A 21,367-nucleotide genomic window follows, 5' to 3' on the forward strand; every position below is an offset into this window, starting at 1 on the left:
AATTGAATAGCAACCATTACTTTTGTACTAACTAATAAAGCTATGATTGAATGTATCATAAAATTAACACACTATTGGCCTAAATCCAAAAAGGCTTTCGAACCAGGATAACTTTGCATCTTTATGTAATTCAGAGATCAATATTTCTGTCATGCATAACTTTGATTTTGGGGATATTGGTTCGATATTGCAAAAGCCCTTACAACCTTAACATAACTACAATTAGTCACCCATTGTTTCAGTTGTTCTGTCATCCCTCTGGTGTCTTACCATTTTACTTAATGTATTTCTGGGAATTTCAGTGTTTGTTGAATTCATTCATCTAACATTCCAACACCTAATATGGTGGCTGTAGTGCCCCCTTTTTTTTTTGTTCTGTGTTTTATAATAGAAATACCAAGTGTGAACCACGTTTGTATGGATTGCACTTGAAATGCGTTGCATGTTGTACAATTAGCATATTTTGGTTTACGTCCAATCTAGGGTAAATTTTACAAGTAACTCATTTGTATATCACCTCCCTTGCTTCTGGTGTTTAATGTAATTTGTACCGGCACTCCTTCTGTAAATGGTGATCCTGTCACTGTAACATTATAGACCTAGTTCTACATCTAACTTGACTGGTTAAATACTTATCTGTATATCTTCTCATAAGCAATGGTCATTTAATTCATTTCTTTGGCCAAAGTATTTTAAGCCTAAAACTCTCCCCAGATATATTGTGGAATTCCCTTTCCCAAACATCCATGTGCCAAACGGTGAATAACCACATAATCCTCGCCCATTTTATCTCATTGTCCTTAGAAAAGATGCCTGTCATCAGAAGGTCCACTTCCCGTGATACCAGTTGGTGTCGTAGTCCAAACCGTTCTCTGGTACCGGCTCACTGAGTATAGAAGTGATTGCTATTCATCTGAAGGAATCAGGTCTTATCTTTGGTCTTCCAGTAGCTGCTTTTGGATATAAGACATCTCTATCTCCCAAACAAGTCATAGATACTGTACCATAAACCTGTAAATCTTATACACATGGGGGGGAAAGAAAAGGTTGGATTCCAAATAGCAGTCTGTTCTAGGCATCCGTATCTATAATTCACCTGCGGAGATGAAGATCAAAGTGCAATATCCGTCCATAGCAGCAGGGATCGCATTTGCTCACATTAACCTGCCTTTCCTGTATAATTTTACATTGATCTATAGATGCACGGTTTCTATTTATTTAAACCTGGATTCTGTTAAACACTTTTTGCAGTAACAATAGTGTTGCTAAATTTAAAAAAAAATTCCAATTTGCTGAACCATAACTAATTTGTCATATTGCCCTCAACAAACTGTATTCTGGATTTACTAGTTTGTTGTGAGGAAATGCAATGTTTCTGTTGTGAAAACCTGACCGCTGTTTCATTTAGAGAAATACACAGGACCGTGCCTCAATCCAAACATACAGTAGAAATCTTAATAAAAACAAAACCATCTCTAAAATCTTGTCTTTCAGGCAACCTAAAAATCTAAATTGTAATCATTTCCTTCTAATTTTTAAATCACATTTCCAACTATTTCATATAACTTCTGCCTTTTTAACACAAGAACATATTCTCTCCTCCCACAACCCGCCCCACCCCCCGCCCCATATCTGCAGTCCTGGCCTTGGACAGCTGCCAATACAAGGAATCTGTCCTGTGACATTAACCAACCATGTATGCAAAATATTAACATATACTAGATGAAGTATTTATATCTGAGATATTACATGTCCTAACAACTTTATACGGAGTCATACATAATCTAAAAAATGTTCAATCCTTAAAACAAATTATTTCTACATAAAACCATATGGTACTTTGACATTTACAGCGATGCTGTATCACTAATGTTTAATAACATGCTCAATCTGGGTGTATAACCAATTGTCCTTGAAGTATATATTCGCCTTTCTGTATAAGTTGAAAGTATTCTCTCTATGAACACTTGCTTATTAGATGGGTGCAAATAGATGTCCCACCTTTCAGCATGTGTATAAAATAGTCCACTGTCCGGTTCTTTTCTCTATTATTCAGAGACAATAGAAACCATGTTTTACAGCGTCATTTCGTTCCGTTGCATCATTCAGGCATACAGAACTTTGTTACAGAGCGGAGAATCATTAGCTTTGTTTTTAGCTTGGTGTTTTAAATTCTGAATTTTATAAATCCAAATACAATCTTTATACATTTTAGCAATCCCTGTCTTTCTCACTGTCAGCTCAATCTTCTTAGTCAATCAACATTAGAACACTGTTTCTTCTTTTAGCAATATTTACTTTGATTTAGAAAGCCCTTTGTTCTGTCACCAAGTAACTAGAATTGTTCCTAATCTTTTAAGACCCATCTCTAATTGTATTTTTTACTACTATTTAACTAACATTTGATTCCAAACTCAAGACCATATACTATTCAACTCGGCAGACATTAAACATGCCAAGTTTCTTACTAGATGGCAATTAACAAAACGAGATTCTGACACAACATTTCTACACCTGCCTGTCATCATACTGATTTATCTTTGCAGATGCGGCTAATTTCAAATATCATTTCTAACTTAATACTAAATTACTTATTTTTACTTGTTACATGCTGAATATATGTATATAAAATCTTTATTCCGACTTAAAAATCGTCCGATTGCCACTACGAATAATAAAACTATGACAACTATTCTTTAGCTATATTTTTCTTAACCTTATTACATTTGAAATCAATGCTATAGTGATATATTAAACTCGACAATAAGGAAAGATTATTCCTACACACAGTAAATTAAGAGTTCCAAAAACTGTCCATAGACATAAGGGAAGCCAGGTACCCCCCTTCTTGCAATGGCAGACCACAGAAATAATAAGACCAATCAGAAATTGTACACTTTCCAATATTCAGTCAAATAATCAAACGTGATCGTAAATAAAATTACTTGATCTATTCTATACTATTGTTGCTCCACCAACCACTCTTGGGAGAAAAAATTATTAAAGCAGCAAATTGAGTTCTTTATTTTTATATTTTTTATAACTTATCTTAATATTTTGTAATGCATAAATATAAGACGCATTTATTTTTTATAGCCAATTTCTTTCTGCGTTTCATGGATACACGTCAGAAAGGGTACAAAGTATGAATGATCCTGCACATTTTTTGTCCACATGTTGATTGCCTTTATATGCTCACTCAATATTTCCCTTTTATATCATGAAATCTGTTGGTCAATTTGACAGAATATGTCCTCATTCTGGTTTCTGGATATATGGGTGGCATAACACTGGGAATTTGAGAGCAGGCATTTTTGACTTGGCAACAGATGAAAGCGTGGGACGGGAGCAGGATTGTGGATTGTTGCTTGTTCCCTATCCTGCATACTTTTTTTTTTTTTTTTTTCTTCCTGCAATGTCTTTTCAAAGTATACATGGGATGTTTTTCTCTGGTAGATCTCCCCTGTGCCTGTGTATCACTGTACAGGGGCATGGTGGACCATACTACTACTTGGTCTCTAACTAAAGGTCAGGATTGTCCATTTCTCAGTCTAATTTCCTGCTCAGATTAACACCATTTTGGCCAATAGCTGAAATGTATTTTTCTTTGTGGGTGCCAAACTTCTTTTCAAGGAGTTGTTTGAAAACATCTAACCAGTGTCCATAAGGATCCCCAGATATCCACACACCCTGGATTTGTGGGCAGGACCAGAGGAACCTTACATTTCCTAGCATTCTCTTGAACAAAATCCATAATTCATGTAAAAAGCTTTCAACCTATTGCAATGAATAGTTGAGTAATACCAGCTACCATACACTGATGCTTGTATTACAGGACCATCCAGAGGCTAACACTCATGCACTAGTATGAGCCCCCTTAAGGTGCACCCACTCTATAGTCAAAACCCTAAGCATGAGCTTTGTAGCGCCTCACACCGGGACACGTTAAGTTTGTTCTGTGATCACTGTTATTTCTGCTGGAATCTGCTGCAAGAAACCTTGTCAACACCTGTCACCTCCCATGGCAAAGTATCCAGACAGTAAAGTCTCAATGTCTTGTATAATCATTTGGATCCTTCCTTCGGTCCTTTGATAGAGTCCACGTATTCACAATGATGAATGATTAAAGAATTGGAACTCGCCCCTCAGAGGGGCCCACCTTCAATCCCTCCTTTTGTGTTATGTGGGTCACAGATGTTGATCTATTAGTTAATCATTTTAGGCTTGTTAGTATGAAGAGACACAGCATATATTCATTATTGAAGGTCGTAGTATATCTACTTGTTCTGGACCTTCACTATCTAACTCTGACATACTCCCACAAACACCAAGAAACTGTTTCAGTTTGCAATGTGTGAATGCCTGTCTCGGAATTCTCAAACATGCACAATTAACCCTTAATGGCTTCAGTGAAGCTGACCTTTGAACCCCCAAAATCTATCTACAGTTACACGTTTTTTAACATTTCATCGGTTGTGGCAGAAACAGTTTATAAGGGATATCTGGTTGCAGTGGATGTTTAAGTGGGAAATAAGATAAGGTACCAACAGGGCTACCCACCATTCTTTGCTGAAACATGTTGAGAAGAGCAAGAGGAGTTTTATGCTTTTGTGGAGGAATTAACCTTGGTCTAACATGAATGAGCATCTGTCTAGCAGCTAATTTAAAATTGTGCATGCAGAATCCTTTGAGGAACCAACACTGATGTATACTATTATAGCAACTGTTATAAAACCTCAATTTCTGTTTTTGGGGTCTGAATAATTTTAATAATTGGAAAAAAAATCTTGCATTCAATCCTTTCATTCAATGTATTTAGGTAGATATACAGGTTTTTGTTTTTGTTTTTGTTTTTCCCCCCACATCACTGACAAAATAAATTTTGAATTCTAATTTTCCTTTATTTGCTTTTGTAGAAATCTGTGCCGTATCAAGGATTTCAAAGAAAGAAATTGGCAGGTGTTTTAAGCTCATCCTGAAAGCTCTTGAAACCAATGTGGATTTGATTACAACTGGAGACTTTATGTCAAGGTTCTGTTCAAACCTGGGTCTTTCCAAACAAGTACAGATGGCAGCTACTTACATTGCACGCAAAGCGGTGGAACTGGACTTGGTTCCTGGTAGAAGTCCCATATCCGTGGCAGCTGCTGCTATTTATATGGCTTCACAAGCATCCGCTGAGAAAAGAACACAGAAAGGTTGGTCATTTTCAACTGAAGGGTTACTTCATTCTTCTAATGAGGACATCAAACAAAGTCTTCGTTCACTTTTCTTAAATTGCTGTGAACTGTTATGACTAAACAGTGTTACTACTCTAATCCACACAAACTAACACAAGGTGTTAACGCTTCCGCTTCTAACTTGTTTTATGAAATGTAAAGGTGTTGGTTGAGCACGGTGGTTATTTCATGAAGTGGCTGTATCTTTGTATAAGGCTTTCACAAGGGTCTCTGTACAACATTTAACTCTAACTAAAGGACCGCTGTACCTGTGCTTAATGTAAGCTTGATAAAAAATGAGTACAGCATCAGATTAAATTTTATTGATCGGTGTGAATAGTTACTTGGTACTAAAATCCTTTTGCTAATCAATATATTATCTTTCAACAGAAATTGGGGACATTGCAGGAGTAGCCGACGTTACTATTCGGCAATCTTACAGACTTATCTACCCACGCGCCCCAGACCTGTTTCCAGCAGACTTCAAGTTCGACACACCAGTTGACAAACTGCCACAGCTATAAACTGTGCTTTATGGTTCTAGAACGTTTGCCTTCTTGTACCCGCCCCCTTTATTGTAAGCGTTGATACGGAGCGTTCAGAATAATACAATTGGATAAACTTCTGTTAAAGTTGCACATTTAAGTGATGCCGTACATTCCAATGCAAAGACTGGCATTTTCTATGTATATAATGGGGGTTAAATACTTTTAAGATCAGAGCAAAAAGTATACTTTCTGTACTCTGTACAGTACATTATATTGGCAAATATTTAACATCCTGTAATTCCAAACATCACTTCCCAAAAATCCTGTCCTATATCTTGCTGCGCTGAACGTGGAGTATCCATGCTACCGAACACAATGAGTGCTTTAACTTGTGGTAGAAGTCTGAGGTGGTTTAACAAGAAATTGCTTAAAGCCAAGTGTCCCCCCCTTAAACAAAGTGCTGAACCAGGGACCTCCTAGTCCCTGAGATTTACCTTTCTGTGCCTGTGTTGCTTGTAACTTTTGGGAAATGAATGGCTGCCACCCAGGCCCTCACTCCCTCCCACAGGCTAATAGGAAGCTGTCACATGCCAGAGCATCACATGGCAGCTTCCTATTGGACGAAGCTAGCAGCTATATAGAATATCTTTTCATTTTACCAATACATAAAAGTAAGTATCTCCGTACCAGGGAACTGGAGGTAGGAATAGTTTCACCCCGCTTCTGATTCTGAACACAAAGTCCAGAAACGGGGTTCCTGCTTTGAGCCTGAAGCAATGACCGTGATTGAATGGATGTTTCAATAAAAGGTACAAAAGATCTGCACCAGACTGTGACATGTAAAACTACATCCCAGTATTTGATTTAAAGGAACTCCAGTGTACATTGTAAAAGTTTACAGTGAACTTGTAATTTCGTGTACATGTTTTTATGGAATTGTTGAGTTTGTGTTCTATTTAATATATACTTCAAGCTGAACAGGCTTCTGTGATAATGAATTATTATTTTATTTTTTGTGGGCACTAACTTTAGTCACTTTGACAGATCAGAATTAACAGCTTGTTTAAGTTTAGCTATTGTCTGCCTAAGCTTCAGTTTAAACCATTGAAATTGGATGTAAATTAACATTCAGTTTTGTTTAACTTTGTAATTATAATTAGAAACATTAAGATATTGATGACATGGTACAATGCCACACTTTGGAAGGCTTTCTAGTAAAATACTTGCTTTTCATTATGTCTACTAGTGAATTTGTTGACAATACAGGTTTTACTGTGAATATGAGCTGTGTGAGCTATATGAGATGTCAGCTGACAATGTGCTCACCAGCCAGGCTGTGCTTTTCTGTTTCCTGTCTTTGCATAGTTTGTCACCACCTTTCTCTTGGTGGTTTTTTTTTTTTGTGGAGAAGGTTTCATAAGCAGGGGAAATATCACTCGGCATAATAGTGGATAGAGAACCTGTCAGTTGGCAGTCAAATATATCTCTCACCCTAGCCCCATTTGACTAAACTTGTGTAATCCAACCACTTTTTTTTGGGGGTCTAAAAAAGACTACGGCTGGGGCCATGGTACAGCAGAGCTGAGTGAACAGACTGCCTTTAAGGCATTGTTTGCGGGACAGGGTGCGTGTTGCGCAAGAAATCAGTGCCTCAAACTGATTTCTTGGTGCGACAGGCCGTTCACGTGAGTGGTTCGCCCGTTGGGGGCAAACCCGCTGTGTGACGCCCATCAACCATGGTCAGGTAAGTGCCCACTCGCTAACAAGCATCCGCACGGGCGGAGGCACCATGCCCCCAGCCTAAGGCTACACTAAGCTGTTCTTTCCTTTGTAACGGTCTGTGCCCACTTGGAGTAAGTGGGTGATGTATTGACCACATGTGAATCTTGGTCTAACCTACATGCCCACTTAACTTCTGCTCTACTGCTGAAGATTGCTGGTATTGGACATTTACCATCCTGCAGCCTTCTGGTCAAAGGTTACATAGTAAGCGGTTGAAAGACCTGTTCTAACCCATGGTAAAGTTTAGATAACAGATACTTGACCTACATTTGTTTTTACAATATATTTATCCAGCAGAAAACAAACTTGTGACATATCCAATGCGATCTCAATGGGGAAAAAAATTCCATACTGGTGGCAATTGGCTTTCTCACTGGATACACATCCTTCCCATGTTTACTTATCTAGTATATCCTGTATGCCTTTCCTTTCTAAAGACATAACTTTTTGATGATATTTATTGCATTAGTCATTCTCCATGGGTAATGAATTCCACATTAAGTAAAGAACACTTTCATTTGGTGAAATCTCCTTTCCTCAACCTTAAGGGATGACCCTGTGTTTGTAGGGCCTTGCGATGAATAGTTCTTTTAAAAGCTCCTTGTGTTGACATGGAATATCTGTATAGTTACCATATCTACTCTTACATGCTGCTTTTCTAATTTAAGTCTAATTTAGCTAGCTTAAGTCACATACATAACCTTTATTAATTTGGTGGCTCTTCTAGTGCCTTCAATGTTATGGAGTGGTACCCAAAACTGTATGCTATATTCAAGATGAAGTCTTACTAATGCTTTAACAGTGAGGCAATTATGCTTCCATTCAGTTTAAATCAAGATAAAATCTTATGCCTTTATTACAGCAATTATGACAGGCACCATTACTAAGGCTGCGCTTCTAGTGCCAGCAAAACCAATGCATTGCCGCTGTCGCGTGCGGTTATAGTAAGCATAATGCGACAGCTTGATCGCTGGAAAAAAACCTCTACTTGATTTATCCAGTAACCGTAGCCTAAGCCTGCTGTCTACAAGCATTTTTAAATCATCAAAGACTGTTCTAATTTTGCTACATGTAAACAGGTTATTTACAAATGAAATGTATCTGTATTAAATCTAATCTGCCATTAAGTTGCCAAAGTTTCCAGTCTATCAAAGTCCTTCTGGAGGGAAATATATTCTGCTCTGGTTCTACTACCTTACACAATTTAGTGTTGTCAGCAAAGTTGAACTTTGCTCATTTCATTGCAGTTATTGAACAGGTTAAAAACCTGGGGTCCCAATACTGATCCTTGCGGTACTCCACTTACATCTGGCTAAGCCATGGATATATTTAAAGAGTTTCCAATTCCTGCTTTAATTGCTGAGATGCTTCAATTCTCTGTATTTAACTAATGCCACATTACTACTCTTAGTTTGATCTATGAAGTAACCTAAACCTGCAGTCCATCCTGGCTAACATTTTGCAGACCATTAAATTGGCCTACTTATGTTTAACTTCCAAGGAAATGCAGCCAGATTAGCGTTAACAGGTTTTTGCAACCAGGCTTCTGTTAAAGGGAGTGCTTGTCAAGTGCGCCTAATTGAAAGTGTCAAATATGAGACTTAAAAGCACTACTTGTCTCAAGGTGTGGAATCTGGATGCCTTAATGCAGGGGAGCGCACACTTTTAGTGCTGCGCCCCCCCTCCTGTCTCACGCCCCCCCTGCCTACTTTCATCCATGGCAGATGATGCAGGGTTATGTGACATCACGTGACCTGCTGCGTGTGATGTCACTTCACATGGTGCTGCGGTGTCGCATGCAACACAGCCGGCTGAATCCCAAGTAAGTAAACGGTTGCAGGGGCCTCACACGATCCTCTGTTTCTCTCCCCCCCAGCAAAATCTCCCACCCGCACTTTGCGAACTGCTGCTTTTAATGCACTACTAACCTAGGTTTCGTTTGGGCATAGGACCGAGTGACGTAAGGAGGTTCCAAATAGCAGACTATTTCTCTAAAAAGCTAACAATGTTACACTTATTACTATGGACTGCAGCACAAAGCTAGAAGGCAGGCATTGTGTTTAGGTACACAATCAGGATTCTGACAGATTTATAACAGCACTAAAGATTGCCAGCTTAGGTAAGAATGTACAATTATACTTGGTCAGATGCATTATGTAAGGGGGAGATGTAGTATTGCTGTTAGTGTCCCTCACTCAGATATAAATGGTGTACATGGAAGCTGTAACTAAGGACATTGCAGCATCCCATTTTCCTGTGGGACCTGACTTGCTATGTGTTATGTTTCCATGAGCAGGACAGTTAACACTTAAGTATCTCAGTAACAAGGTGATCCCAGCGCTGAAAATAAAATGGATAGATAAATGTGGTAACTTCAATTCCTATGGGATTGCAGCTCTAATATTGTCTAACTGCTCATCCTCAATACTGTTGTCTTTTATGGCTTCACAATTACACAACTTGAAATTAGCAGGCACAAAGTGTTAGTAGCACACATTATTATTATTATTTTTTTTTAAGTAAAGCTTGCGGTAAGGCTGAAGGAATCTGAGAACACAAAAAGGTCAATTTTATATAAAGTATATAGTTATAGTTTAAATCACAATGTGGCAGCCATCTACATATGTTAATACAACATTATTCATTACTGTAACTACTGGTTACATAATTAAGTGACCAATGTAGAGACAACCTGACAACATATTGTAATTGACTGAGGTTAGCAAAAATGCTCTGCTGGAACAGTCCTCATCCTAAACATACATGTGACTGGCAGGGGTTTGCACCTTTTGGCACTACCAGGTAATGTATCAAATAAATATCACAAGATGCAACTGCTGCCTGGATACAGAGTTCCCACTCACATTTGTTTGGGCAACAATTGTCTTAGCAGTTAGCCCAATTTGCACCTGCCCATAACAGTCAGTGGTATTTGTCTCATCTACCAGAACAAAAAAGTGGTAAGTACCAACTAATAATAAAACAGTTTATACTGTTACAGCCACTAGGGTCTTCAAGCAAACTATCATTGTCCTGAACACTTGCATTCATTAAGTCAGCCACGAAAGGTCTCAATTCTGTCTCTCGCAGAGGCTAACAATCTAAACCATTTCCATGCTTTAGCGGACACTGGTACCACCAGATTTCAGACCCGAGCCGTCTTGGTCAGTCCGATGATGTCCCCACTAATGCTTTGACTTTTATAGAAAGGGGGCACCGATTATGTTGCAAAGCTACTTACCGTTCAATCAGTACTTGGCCTAAAATTGCTCCAACTTCCCAAAAATGATATCTGGCTTAATGAGATAAGGGATGAATGAATAGCATGCTGGTAAGAACCAGTCTCTAAAAAAGAAGAGTACTCTCACCACACCTACTAGAAATGTACAATTTATTTATGGAGGGTAAATAATTCCACCAGCTATGTCAACTGCAAATTTGGCCATAATTCATAAAGAGGGCGGAGAGTCCATGCAATGCAGTACCTACCATCCAATCGCCTTACTGAATAATGACCTGAAAATATATAGTAACATTTTGGCGAATAGATTAAACCCTATTTTGCCAAGACTAATTCATAATCGATCAAATGGGATTAGTGTTGGGCAGACATGCGTCGGATTACACACGGAAGATAATAAATATAGTGGACCATGTTCATCTCGCTGGAACCAGAGCCATACTTCTAAGCCTTGATGCAGAAAAGGCGTTTGATAGAGTAGACTGGGTATTCTTAGACAAAACACTACAGAAAATTTGGATTCAAAGACTCCTTCCTAGAAGGAGTTTGTGCATTATACCACAACCCGACGGCTTTAGTCAAGCTGCAAGGGAACGGACCGAACCCGATTAGAAATAAGAATGGAACAAGGCAGGGCTTCCTATTGTCCCCTCTTCTTTTCGCATTAACGATTGAACCCCTAGCCACAAATATATGAGGAAATGATAATATCCAAGGTATAGTAATTGGGAAAAATAAATTATAAAATCGCCCTATTTGCAGATGATATTTTAGCATTAGCAAGCTCCCAAATTACTCTACCTAACCTCCAAAGAGCTTTTTCAGACTTTGGTAAAAATCTCAGGGTATAAAATTAATAAATCACAGAGGCCCTAAATCTGAATCTGCCAGAACCAGAGATTAATGTACTAAAATTGAATTTCAACTACAGATGGCGTTTTTCTCACATTAAATATCTGTGAGTAAATGTGACCAGAGCAACTACCCACCCCTGTGTGACAGAATCAAAAGGGATTTGGCGAAGTGGCAAGGATTCCAGGTGTCGTGGACAGGGAGAATAGTCACAATGAATATACTCCCTGGGTTATATTACTTTCAGACTCCCGGTCCAGATACCTGGATCAACTAAAAATATACAAAATAGAATATTTCACTTTATCTGGCAGGGCAGAAGACCCAGGACCGCTAGGTCAGTTATGCAGACATCAAAACGAGGGTATAGGAGTCCCAGATATCTCAAAATATTACCTAGCCGCCCAACTTCGGCAAGTGGTGGTTTGGAACGCTGACCCAGCTCAATATTGCTGGGTGGCCATAGAATCCCAGTATGCAGGAACACCTTCTCTGTCACTGTCCCTGCGGGCCCCTGATAAGGAGGATCTGCAGGCAAAGCTGTTTGAGCTAGGTCCGATGAGATGCACCTGGGAGACTTGGACTAAGTCCAAGTCTGATGGTCAGAAAGTGTATCGCACAGCAGATGCCAATGCCAATTATTGACTTTGGAGACATAGTATATGGCTCGGCTCCTCAAACCCACCTTAGCAAACTTGACACCCTCTACAATTCAATATGCCATTTTGTTGTCCAATGCAACTACAACACACATCACTGCGAAATGCTCAAAGAACTAGATTGGTCATCACTTGAGTCTAGGCGCAAAGTTTACCTTTCTTGTCTTGCCTTCAAATACTTTCTGGGCAAGCTACCCATCTACCTGAACAAGCTCCTCTGACTCCAAAAGACTGTTCATGTTCCCAAGGCTCAACAAAGTATCCGGTCGCTCCTCCTTCTCCTAACGTGCACCCCAAAACTGGACATCTACCACCAGTCTAAGTTCTTTCAAAACCTAAACTGTCTCACATTTTAATCTGGTCTGTAACTGTTACATACGCTCATAATATATATTATCTTTAACTGTGCATGCAATGTCTTGTATATAATGTATACCCTGTTCACTTATAATACATGGTTACAAATACAGTTACATAACTCTGTGCCCAGGACATACATGAGAACGAGAGGTACCTCTCAGTGTATTACTTCCTGGTAAAACATTTTATAAATAAATGTCATGACTTCTTATTGGCCCGTGCGATACAGGACATTTAAGCCACCTTTTTGATATCCCTAACTTGCCCGGCCGTAGCTACTGCCACCCACCGCCCCTATGGAGGTATCACGGGGAAGCAGGGAGTCTCCAGAGCGAAAAATCAACACGGTTCAGCTCCATACACCCCCTGTATCAAACCTATATTTATGTTTAAAGTCCAGGCACAATGACCAGCATCGCACCATTGTCCAATGTTTCTCAGCCAGGCGGCTGGGAACGCTTGCATGTATTTATTTAGATTTTTTTCCCCTGTGTTGCGTACCAAATAATATCAGTACTAGAGCGCATGTAGGAACTTAGGGAGGACGTCCATCCCAGACCTACAACCAGGACCTACCAAAAACGGGAGGAATGACAAGACCAACAAAAGGCAGGCAACACGAGTGGGAGCAGGAAAGCTGGCTCCCAGGGTATATGGGTCTGTCAGGCTGTGTTTAAAAAAAGTAAGGTTTTTTTAATTCCTTTCTGAATGGAAGTAAAGCGTCCTGATTTCTTATATATGCAGCGACCCTCTGCCAAGGGCCCCGGGGGGAAATCTCAGCTGGCTGAGGGTGCATCCTGCCTCTCAGACTCTTCATCTCCAGACTGCGAGGGATGTGCCGGCTGGTCAGGTTTGAGGTGTGGGGGAAGACAGGCGAGTGTATACGTGTAAGCGAGCAGGGGAACCTCTGCTACTCATAAAAAGGTTGAGAACCACTGCCTTGGTGAAACCTATGCATTAGAGGGGCTGCGCAAACTTACCTTTATGCACCCCCTTTCTCCTCTCCGGGTTAGGGTTCCCCCTCCCCCCCTAGCTTTAGCATCAAATGGAAATGGGAGATCCCACAGCACCCTTTTAATTTTGTGGCAGAACCCCAGTTGGGAAACACTGTACTATACACAGGAAGAAACCGTGAGGTTCAAAAGCTCCGTACTTCAACTAGGTCCTTATTCTATATGGTTCTTCGTGGCCATTCGGGAAGACAATGGGGAATTTCGGTGGAAAACCGCCTGATCTAGAATAAGCCCTTTAAAGCTGCAGTTCAGGCAATATCCTGCATGTGTGGGGTTTTTTAATAAATCAGTTCTGTAGTAAGAAAAAATACTTTTAGCATTTTCTGTTTTAAAAAAAAAAACTACTTTGAAAGACCAATTTTCTTGTATTCTATTTTAACAGCCATTTGCTAAGGCACTGCCCCTTCATGTCCTGTCACAAGCCCTGGCACACCCCTTTGTCAGCCCTGCCCTCCCTCTAGCACATGTCAGTGCAGGAGTGCTCATGAATATTCATGAGCTTCCACTGACTGACAGAAGCAGATGAAAAACATATCCCTTCTCTAATGATATCACCAAATTTTGCCGATCAATACATGGAGAACGAATTGACCTGCAGCTATACAGTTATTTAGCTAATTAGAGATTGCACACATGAAACTATTGAAGTAAAAAAATTAATTAAAAAAAAAAAAAGACTGAACTGCAGCTTTAATCTTGGAATAACTCATGTCTATTAGACGTCATAACCTGCAACAAATGTACTCAGAATTTTATAAAACATTTAGGTCTTTGCTCCGAAGTGGAATGCAATAAAGAGAAAAAACATGAACAAATTGAACAGATACTTAACAAGACTTACAATCTATTTGAAACGTTTAATTTGTGCATTCATATTACTTAATGACTGCAAAAACACTCTTTTAGAATGACATTTCATAAAGGCACATTTAATATCAATGCATAGTGTACCATCCTAAAAATATTCTAATTTCCTTACAAAGTGCTTGAGCAGCCACTTACAGCTATAGCAAAATATATTTACAATCTAGAGTTTAAAATCATAATTTGCCTAAAAATAGTTGATATTTGTAAAAAAAAACAAAACAAACCTACAAAGATAAAAGTAGTGCTTTTTTTCAGCTTACGTTTGTGACATACCCTGGCTTCTAATGTTTAGTGACTACAAGTTATGTACATTATGTGATTGTATATTGATCTGTCAGTTATGATGCTAGAAAGTCCTCTTGGATACTGCGATCCATCTACATATCAAATAGAAAAACTGCACCTCAAAAGCTTTGCAAAACCCAACTCTTGTAACAAGATGCCTGCTCATATTTCCTTTCGTTACAATACATGCGTAATTTGAAGAGCATCCATGTAACCTCAGCGTGTTATATACATGATTGATGTCACACACAATGCATGTCACTAGTCCGACATGATTGTTTAAACCATGCCAAGCGTTCACTACAGAAACACAAATATATGGAGGATTTGATGCATTCACAATGTTGCATTTTTTTACAGCCAGTAAAAGTTAATTCATTAAAAAAGCTACTGTTGATTTGGTTTTAATACATAACTAGCCTTGTTACATTGAGGTACTGTGTTTTGCCACCAATTTTATGAACAGCCCAGTTAATGACAATACTTTGATTACTTCCTAAAAAAACAAGGAAATATGAGACCAGGATCTTAGACATACACAAAACAATTTGTCATTTACTAGCAACTTGTCCCTAGTAAATACATAAAACATTTGCCCCTTTACTGTTATAAGGATCTGCAAAACCATATATTGCACACCCCACACATAGCAGTAAATCGGGGCTAGACAAGCTTTGCTGTTCACACTTTTTGAGGTACATCTATAATTAGTGTTACAATGATTATAAAATATACAATTTTATCAAAAATATTTATACATTCTGTTACAACATATTGCGTTTACCCTCAGCTGCTAAAAGTTTGGAAATCCAGTGGCCCACAATGTTTACTAGTGTACTTTTATCAAACTGTAGAGTTTTATCATGTGTCCCCAGGGCCACTGTGCAAGTGACAACAACTAATCACATTGCCACATTGTAAAATACATGACAAATTCCAGATATACATGTGTAAAGCATGTGCAAGTTCCAATCACTACAGCTTCCTACCATCAATAGGTCTGCAGCAGATACAGGATAAACTAGGCTGCTAAATACAATATAGGACTATCAATAAAATCGTTTGTCATTAATGACTGAAGAAACACTTATAATTGTTTATAAGGGTGCCTGTTTGAGACTTGGGGAATGCATACACGTGTAGTTATAATTAAGACGAATGGAAGCATTATCGTGTTCGCATTATGCTGACCTACAGCTATCCTTCTTTCCTTTCGTGATATTAAAGATTCAAGGCAAAAACTGTTTGGCAAATGGCTGTGTTTCACTTCCTGTGCATTCTCTTATGGAAGCACATGACAGTCTCAGAGTATAGGCATAAAAAATTCCTCTCTTTTCAAATAAATACCATGAAACTTTTACAAAACAAGGCATCAACTGCTGCAGTCTCACTACACAGACAGGCACACAACATCGCACAAACCGGCCGAACCAGGAAAGAGTTTGGATGTTGCATTTAAAATTTGAACTAAAAGTAGTTTAGTTGTAACAGGGTACAAAACAGGTGAGCAATTATTAGTATTGTGGGTTTCTTATATGAATAGGCCGGGTACAAATATATTTGAATAAAAGGGGTGATATCTTTAATTTAAAAAAAAAAAAAAAAAAAAAAGCGCCAACTTTTCAGTCCAGCAAATCCATTCACTGGCACCGGAGCGCCTAGCGAAGGTACCAACCGCAAAGATGAGCTCATGTCATTAGCTATCATTTAAACACCTTGTTTGGAGATTTATTGGTGTCTGAATCTTTCCCAGGTACAACAAAACTTTTTTTCAGAACATAAACAGTGTTTGCCTAACACAGAGTGAAAGGAAATCAATCCAACGCTATGGCCAACAGCCCCCCACATACACACTGCAGCATGGGAGGATTCAAATGTATGGTTATTGTGAAACTTCAACCTCTTCAAACACCTTCACATACCTCGCACCAACTCTGGCACCGAGACGAGCATCTTTTCTTTTTTTTTTTATATATATATATATATAGCCAAAGGCTTTTTTATATGAAGTATTCTTTTAAAAAAAAAACCCACGACGGAAGGTAAAGTACAAATGTGTCTGTCAGAGTAAAGCACAGCCTGTATCCGTGCCATTAATATATATCTATAGAAATATAGATATATAGAACTTTAAAAATAATCTTCATATGATTTTAAAAATAAAATAGCCAGGAAGTGAGGATGGCACGAAGCGGTTACAAGAGTTTGTGCTGCGCGTCGCCCACGAGCCGGCGCTCTCCAGTATCACAGTGGCTGGGGATCAACACCAATCAGCAATGTAGTCAAAATCTCTGAATGTTTCCTGCTCCTCCTCGGACAGTAACCGTGGCTCTCGGGGTGGGGTTAAAATGGGGGCTTCTGAGGTAAATTCATCATCGAAATTGCTCACGTCTTCCCGTCCTTTGATGGTTGGCACAAATGGGGGCTTCACTTTCTTTGCCAACAAAGCTGTCCAATCTATGATCTGTAAAAGAGGCAGAGAGGAGGGGTGTTATATTTGTACCGAAACAAGCCATTTATCATCAAAACACGGAATGAGGATTTCTAGCTGGGATCTGAGAAATGGGAAATGTGGACGTACTCTGAAGAAAGGATGTTTCTTCACATCCTCCGCATCCTTCTCACTGGCCCCCAAACGCCGCTCTGGATTTCTCCTCAGCAGCTGCGAAAAGAAAATGATTGTTAATTATTTTTATCATCTGCAATTGAAAACAGACTTAAAATCCCGCTTCCTTACTAGAAACCTTATTTTCATACAGTTCTAGTCAAGACCTTAAGTAAATTGTCCAATATCTGTAATTGTCACCCAGGTAAACACGGACTGCCAGAGAATTAGAGCATTAGTTCTCTTTAACCCATCATTGCCGGGGAAGGTTTTCAGCAGAGAAAGTGTTAAACGGCTCAGATTATATTAATTGGAGCATGTTCCATGAATTAGGAAATCAAGAAACGGCAGAAACTGGGGCAGTCCCAAGATCTAATTCATTCGAATAATAAATAAGGAGCATGCAATGGATACCCCATAGAATTATATAGCAGGTACCATTATCATGGTGGCGTGGAGAGAACCTGAAGCTTTCATATATTTTGCTTCCTAGCTGAAAATACACAAACACGCTGAAGGAGCAGCTCGGCGGGTAAAGGCACCGACTCTGAAACCAATAACACCGACTTCGCAGCAGGGGAACCTGGTTCAATTCCCGGTGTCTGCTCCTTGCGACCTTGGGAAAGTCACTTTATCTCCCTGTGCCTCAGGCACCAAAAACAGACTGGAAGATACTACAGCAGTTGGGAATTTAAGGAGCCACACTGTTAGCTAATGTTTATTGGGTGAAACCGTTATTTTTCCATCACTATTTGCCTAATTGTTGTAACAGCAGTCATCAAATCTTGTCCACTTGGAGAACGAATCTACAATGATCTAGTTTTAGATCCAATGGACGCAAACACCAGGTTTGGAAAGGGAGTCGGATCAATGCAAAAAAGCATTTTGTAGAAGATTTCATGGTATCAGGAAGTAAATTGTGAAAATAAATAAGAGCTAGGAAAGTAATAAAATTGGAATATATATCTATATCTCAACGCAACTCAATACTAAACAATAAAAAGTAATGCACTTTGAGATCGAGAACGGTCGCCAGAAGGATGTCATTACAACGGGAAAAATGAAGAGGCGGCGTGTTACTCTGTTACTTACTCTTCTCATTATGGAGATCGCTTCTGTAGATAGGAAACGTGGATACCTTACTTCATCATTTACAATGCTGTCAAACACCTCTTCTTCATCGTCTCCCGGAAAGGGGGACTGAAAGGGGGACAGTGAGTTGTTTTGAAATGGTAATTTCTTAAACAAATGTGTTGCTATGCAAAACTAAGTGCCACAAAGAAAAGAATGTGAAAGAAAATATACAGTCTTTCCCACAACGTATGGTGCAGAACTGCAGCACCATGCAACAAGCACAAGGTACGGTGCAGAACCGCAGCACCATGCAACAAGCACAAGGTACGGTGCAGAACCGCAGCACCATGCAACAAGCACAAGGTACGGTGCAGAACTGCAGCACCATGGAACAAGCACAAGGTACGGTGCAGAACCGCAGCACCATGCAACAAGCACAAGGTACGGTGCAGAACTGCAGCACTATGCAACAAGCACAAGGTACGGTGCAGAACTGCAGCACTATGCAACAAGCACAAGGTACGGTGCAGAACTGCAGCACTATGCAACAAGCACAAGGTACGGTGCAGAACTGCAGCACCATGAAACAAGCACAAGGTACGGTGCAGAACTGCAGCACTATGCAACAAGCACAAGGTACGGTGCAGAACTGCAGCACCATGCAACAAGCACAAGGTACGGTGCAGAACTGCAGCACCATGGAACAAGCACAAGGTATGGTGCAGAACTGCAGAACCATGTAACAAGCACAAGGTACGGTGCAGAACCGCAGAACCATGTAACAAGCACAAGGTACGGTGCAGAACAGCAGAACCATGTAACAAGCACAAGGTACGGTGCAGAACTGCAGCACCATGGAACAAGCACAAGGTATGGTGCAGAACTGCAGAACCATGTAACAAGCACAAGGTACGGTGCAGAACCGCAGAACCATGTAACAAGCACAAGGTACGGTGCAGAACTGCAGAACCATGTAACAAGCACAAGGTACGGTGCAGAACTGCAGCACCATGCAACAAGCACAAGGTACGGTGCAGAACCGCAGCACCATGCAACAAGCACAAGGTACGGTGCAGAACCGCAGCACCATGTGACAATGTCAGGGTACGGCGCAGAAACCGCAGCACCAAGCAACAATGACAGGGTACAGTGCATAACCGCAGCACCATGCATCAAGCACAAAGTGCAGCGCAGATCCGCAGCACCATGTAACAAGTACAAGGTACGGTGCAGAACCGGAGCACCATGCAACAAGCACTAAGGTACGTGCAGAGCCGCAGCACATTGCAATGAGCACAAGGTATGGTGCAGAACCGCAGCACCATGCAACAAGCACAAGGTATGGTGCAGAGCCGCAGAAACATGGAACAAGCACACGGTACGGTGCAGAGCCGCAGAACCATGGAACAAGCACAAGGTACGTGCAGAACCGCAGCACCATGCAACAAGCACAAGGTATGGCGCAGAACCGCAGCACCATGTAACAAGCACAACGTACGGTGCAGAACCGCAGCACCATGTAACAAGCACAAGGTACGGTGCAGAACTGCAGCACCATGCAACAAGCACAAGGTACGGTGCAGAACTGCAGCACCATGCAACAAGCACAAGGTACGGTGCAGAACTGCAGCACCATGCAACAAGCACAAGGTACGGTGCAGAACTGCAGCACCATGCAACAAGCACAAGGTACGGTGCAGAACTGCAGCACCATGCAACAAGCACAAGGTACGGTGCAGAACTGCAGCACCATGCAACAAGCACAAGGTACGGTGCAGAACCGCAGAACCATGTAACAAGCACAAGGTACGGTGCAGAACCGCAGAACCATGTAACAAGCACAAGGTACGGTGCAGAACCGCAGCACCACGCAACAAGCACAAGGTATGGTGCAGAACTGCAGCCCCATGGAACAAGCACAAGGTACGGTGCAGAACCGCAGCACCATGCAACAAGCACAAGGTACGGTGCAGAACCGCAGCACCATGCAACAAGCACAAGGTACGGTGCAGAACCGCAGCACCATGTAACAAGCACAAGGTACGGTGCAGAACCGCAGCACCATGCAACAAGCACAAGGTACGGTGCAGAACCGCAGCATCATGCAACAAGCACAAGGTACGGTGCAGAACCGCAGCACCATGCAACAAGCACAAGGTACGGTGCAGAACCGCAGCACCATGTACAGCATCTGACGCAACAAGCCGTTTGCCACCAAAACAATGAAGGGCTCTTCTAACCAGGATTTCAGTGGTTGCCGATTCTTACCTCACCGACGAGCATTTCATAAATAAGCACACCGAGGCCCCACCAGTCCACAGCTCGGGTGTACGAGGTTTCTGTGAGCACTTCTGGGGCCAGGAACTCGGGGGTTCCACAGAAAGTGCTCGTTCGATCTCCGAACCCCATTCCTTAAAACAATTATAATTATATGTAAAGTGAATATTTGTTATCCCCTGTTCTAAATTATACATCGGTTACCCGGATAATCTGACTACAGCATAAAATCATTATTATTAGATAAATCAACCAAACGGAAAACCGGTATGAAATGGGGAATTCTAATAGGATTTATCTCTATGAACGCCATTTTTTATCATTGAATAAGAAATATAAATCATACTGGAATTCCGTGTTTGTCGGCTGTGTGTGGTGAATATTGGAATTTATATGGTGGATATTGGAATTTATATGGTGGATATTGGAATTTATATGGTGGATATTGGAATTTATATGGTGGATATTGGAATTTATATGGTGGATATTAGAATTTATATGGTGGATATTGGAATTTATATGGTGGATATTGGAATTTATATGGTGGATATTAGAATTTATATGGTGGATATTGGAATTTATATGGTGGATATTGGAATTTATATGGTGGATTGAAATCTTTTACACATATTGCAATTTCCACAT

The 21,367-nt window shown here is 40.3% G+C and overlaps 2 protein-coding genes across 6 annotated transcripts in view; one reads left to right on the forward strand and one right to left on the reverse strand.

The window, feature by feature from the left end:
- GTF2B (general transcription factor IIB) overlaps positions 1–6,940 on the forward strand; it is a 31,496-nt gene extending 24,556 nt beyond the window's left edge. For all 4 annotated transcript variants that reach the window (XM_075615602.1, XM_075615599.1, XM_075615600.1 and 1 more), the window contains exons 6-7: positions 4,917–5,198; positions 5,610–6,940. In XM_075615602.1, coding sequence (XP_075471717.1) covers positions 4,917–5,198; positions 5,610–5,743 — 416 coding nt within the window. In that variant the 3' untranslated portion in view covers positions 5,744–6,940. The remainder of the gene's footprint in view (positions 1–4,916; positions 5,199–5,609) is intronic.
- A 7,516-nt stretch (positions 6,941–14,456) lies between these two features.
- PKN2 (protein kinase N2) overlaps positions 14,457–21,367 on the reverse strand; it is a 109,582-nt gene continuing 102,671 nt past the window's right edge. For both annotated transcript variants that reach the window (XM_075615603.1, XM_075615604.1), the window contains exons 19-22: positions 20,714–20,856; positions 18,464–18,571; positions 17,348–17,428; positions 14,457–17,230 (exon numbers count right to left, since the gene is read on the reverse strand). In XM_075615603.1, coding sequence (XP_075471718.1) covers positions 17,027–17,230; positions 17,348–17,428; positions 18,464–18,571; positions 20,714–20,856 — 536 coding nt within the window. In that variant the 3' untranslated portion in view covers positions 14,457–17,026. The remainder of the gene's footprint in view (positions 17,231–17,347; positions 17,429–18,463; positions 18,572–20,713; positions 20,857–21,367) is intronic.

This window comes from Ascaphus truei, chromosome 10 (assembly GCF_040206685.1).
Source record: "Ascaphus truei isolate aAscTru1 chromosome 10, aAscTru1.hap1, whole genome shotgun sequence".
NCBI lineage: Eukaryota > Metazoa > Chordata > Amphibia > Anura > Ascaphidae > Ascaphus > Ascaphus truei.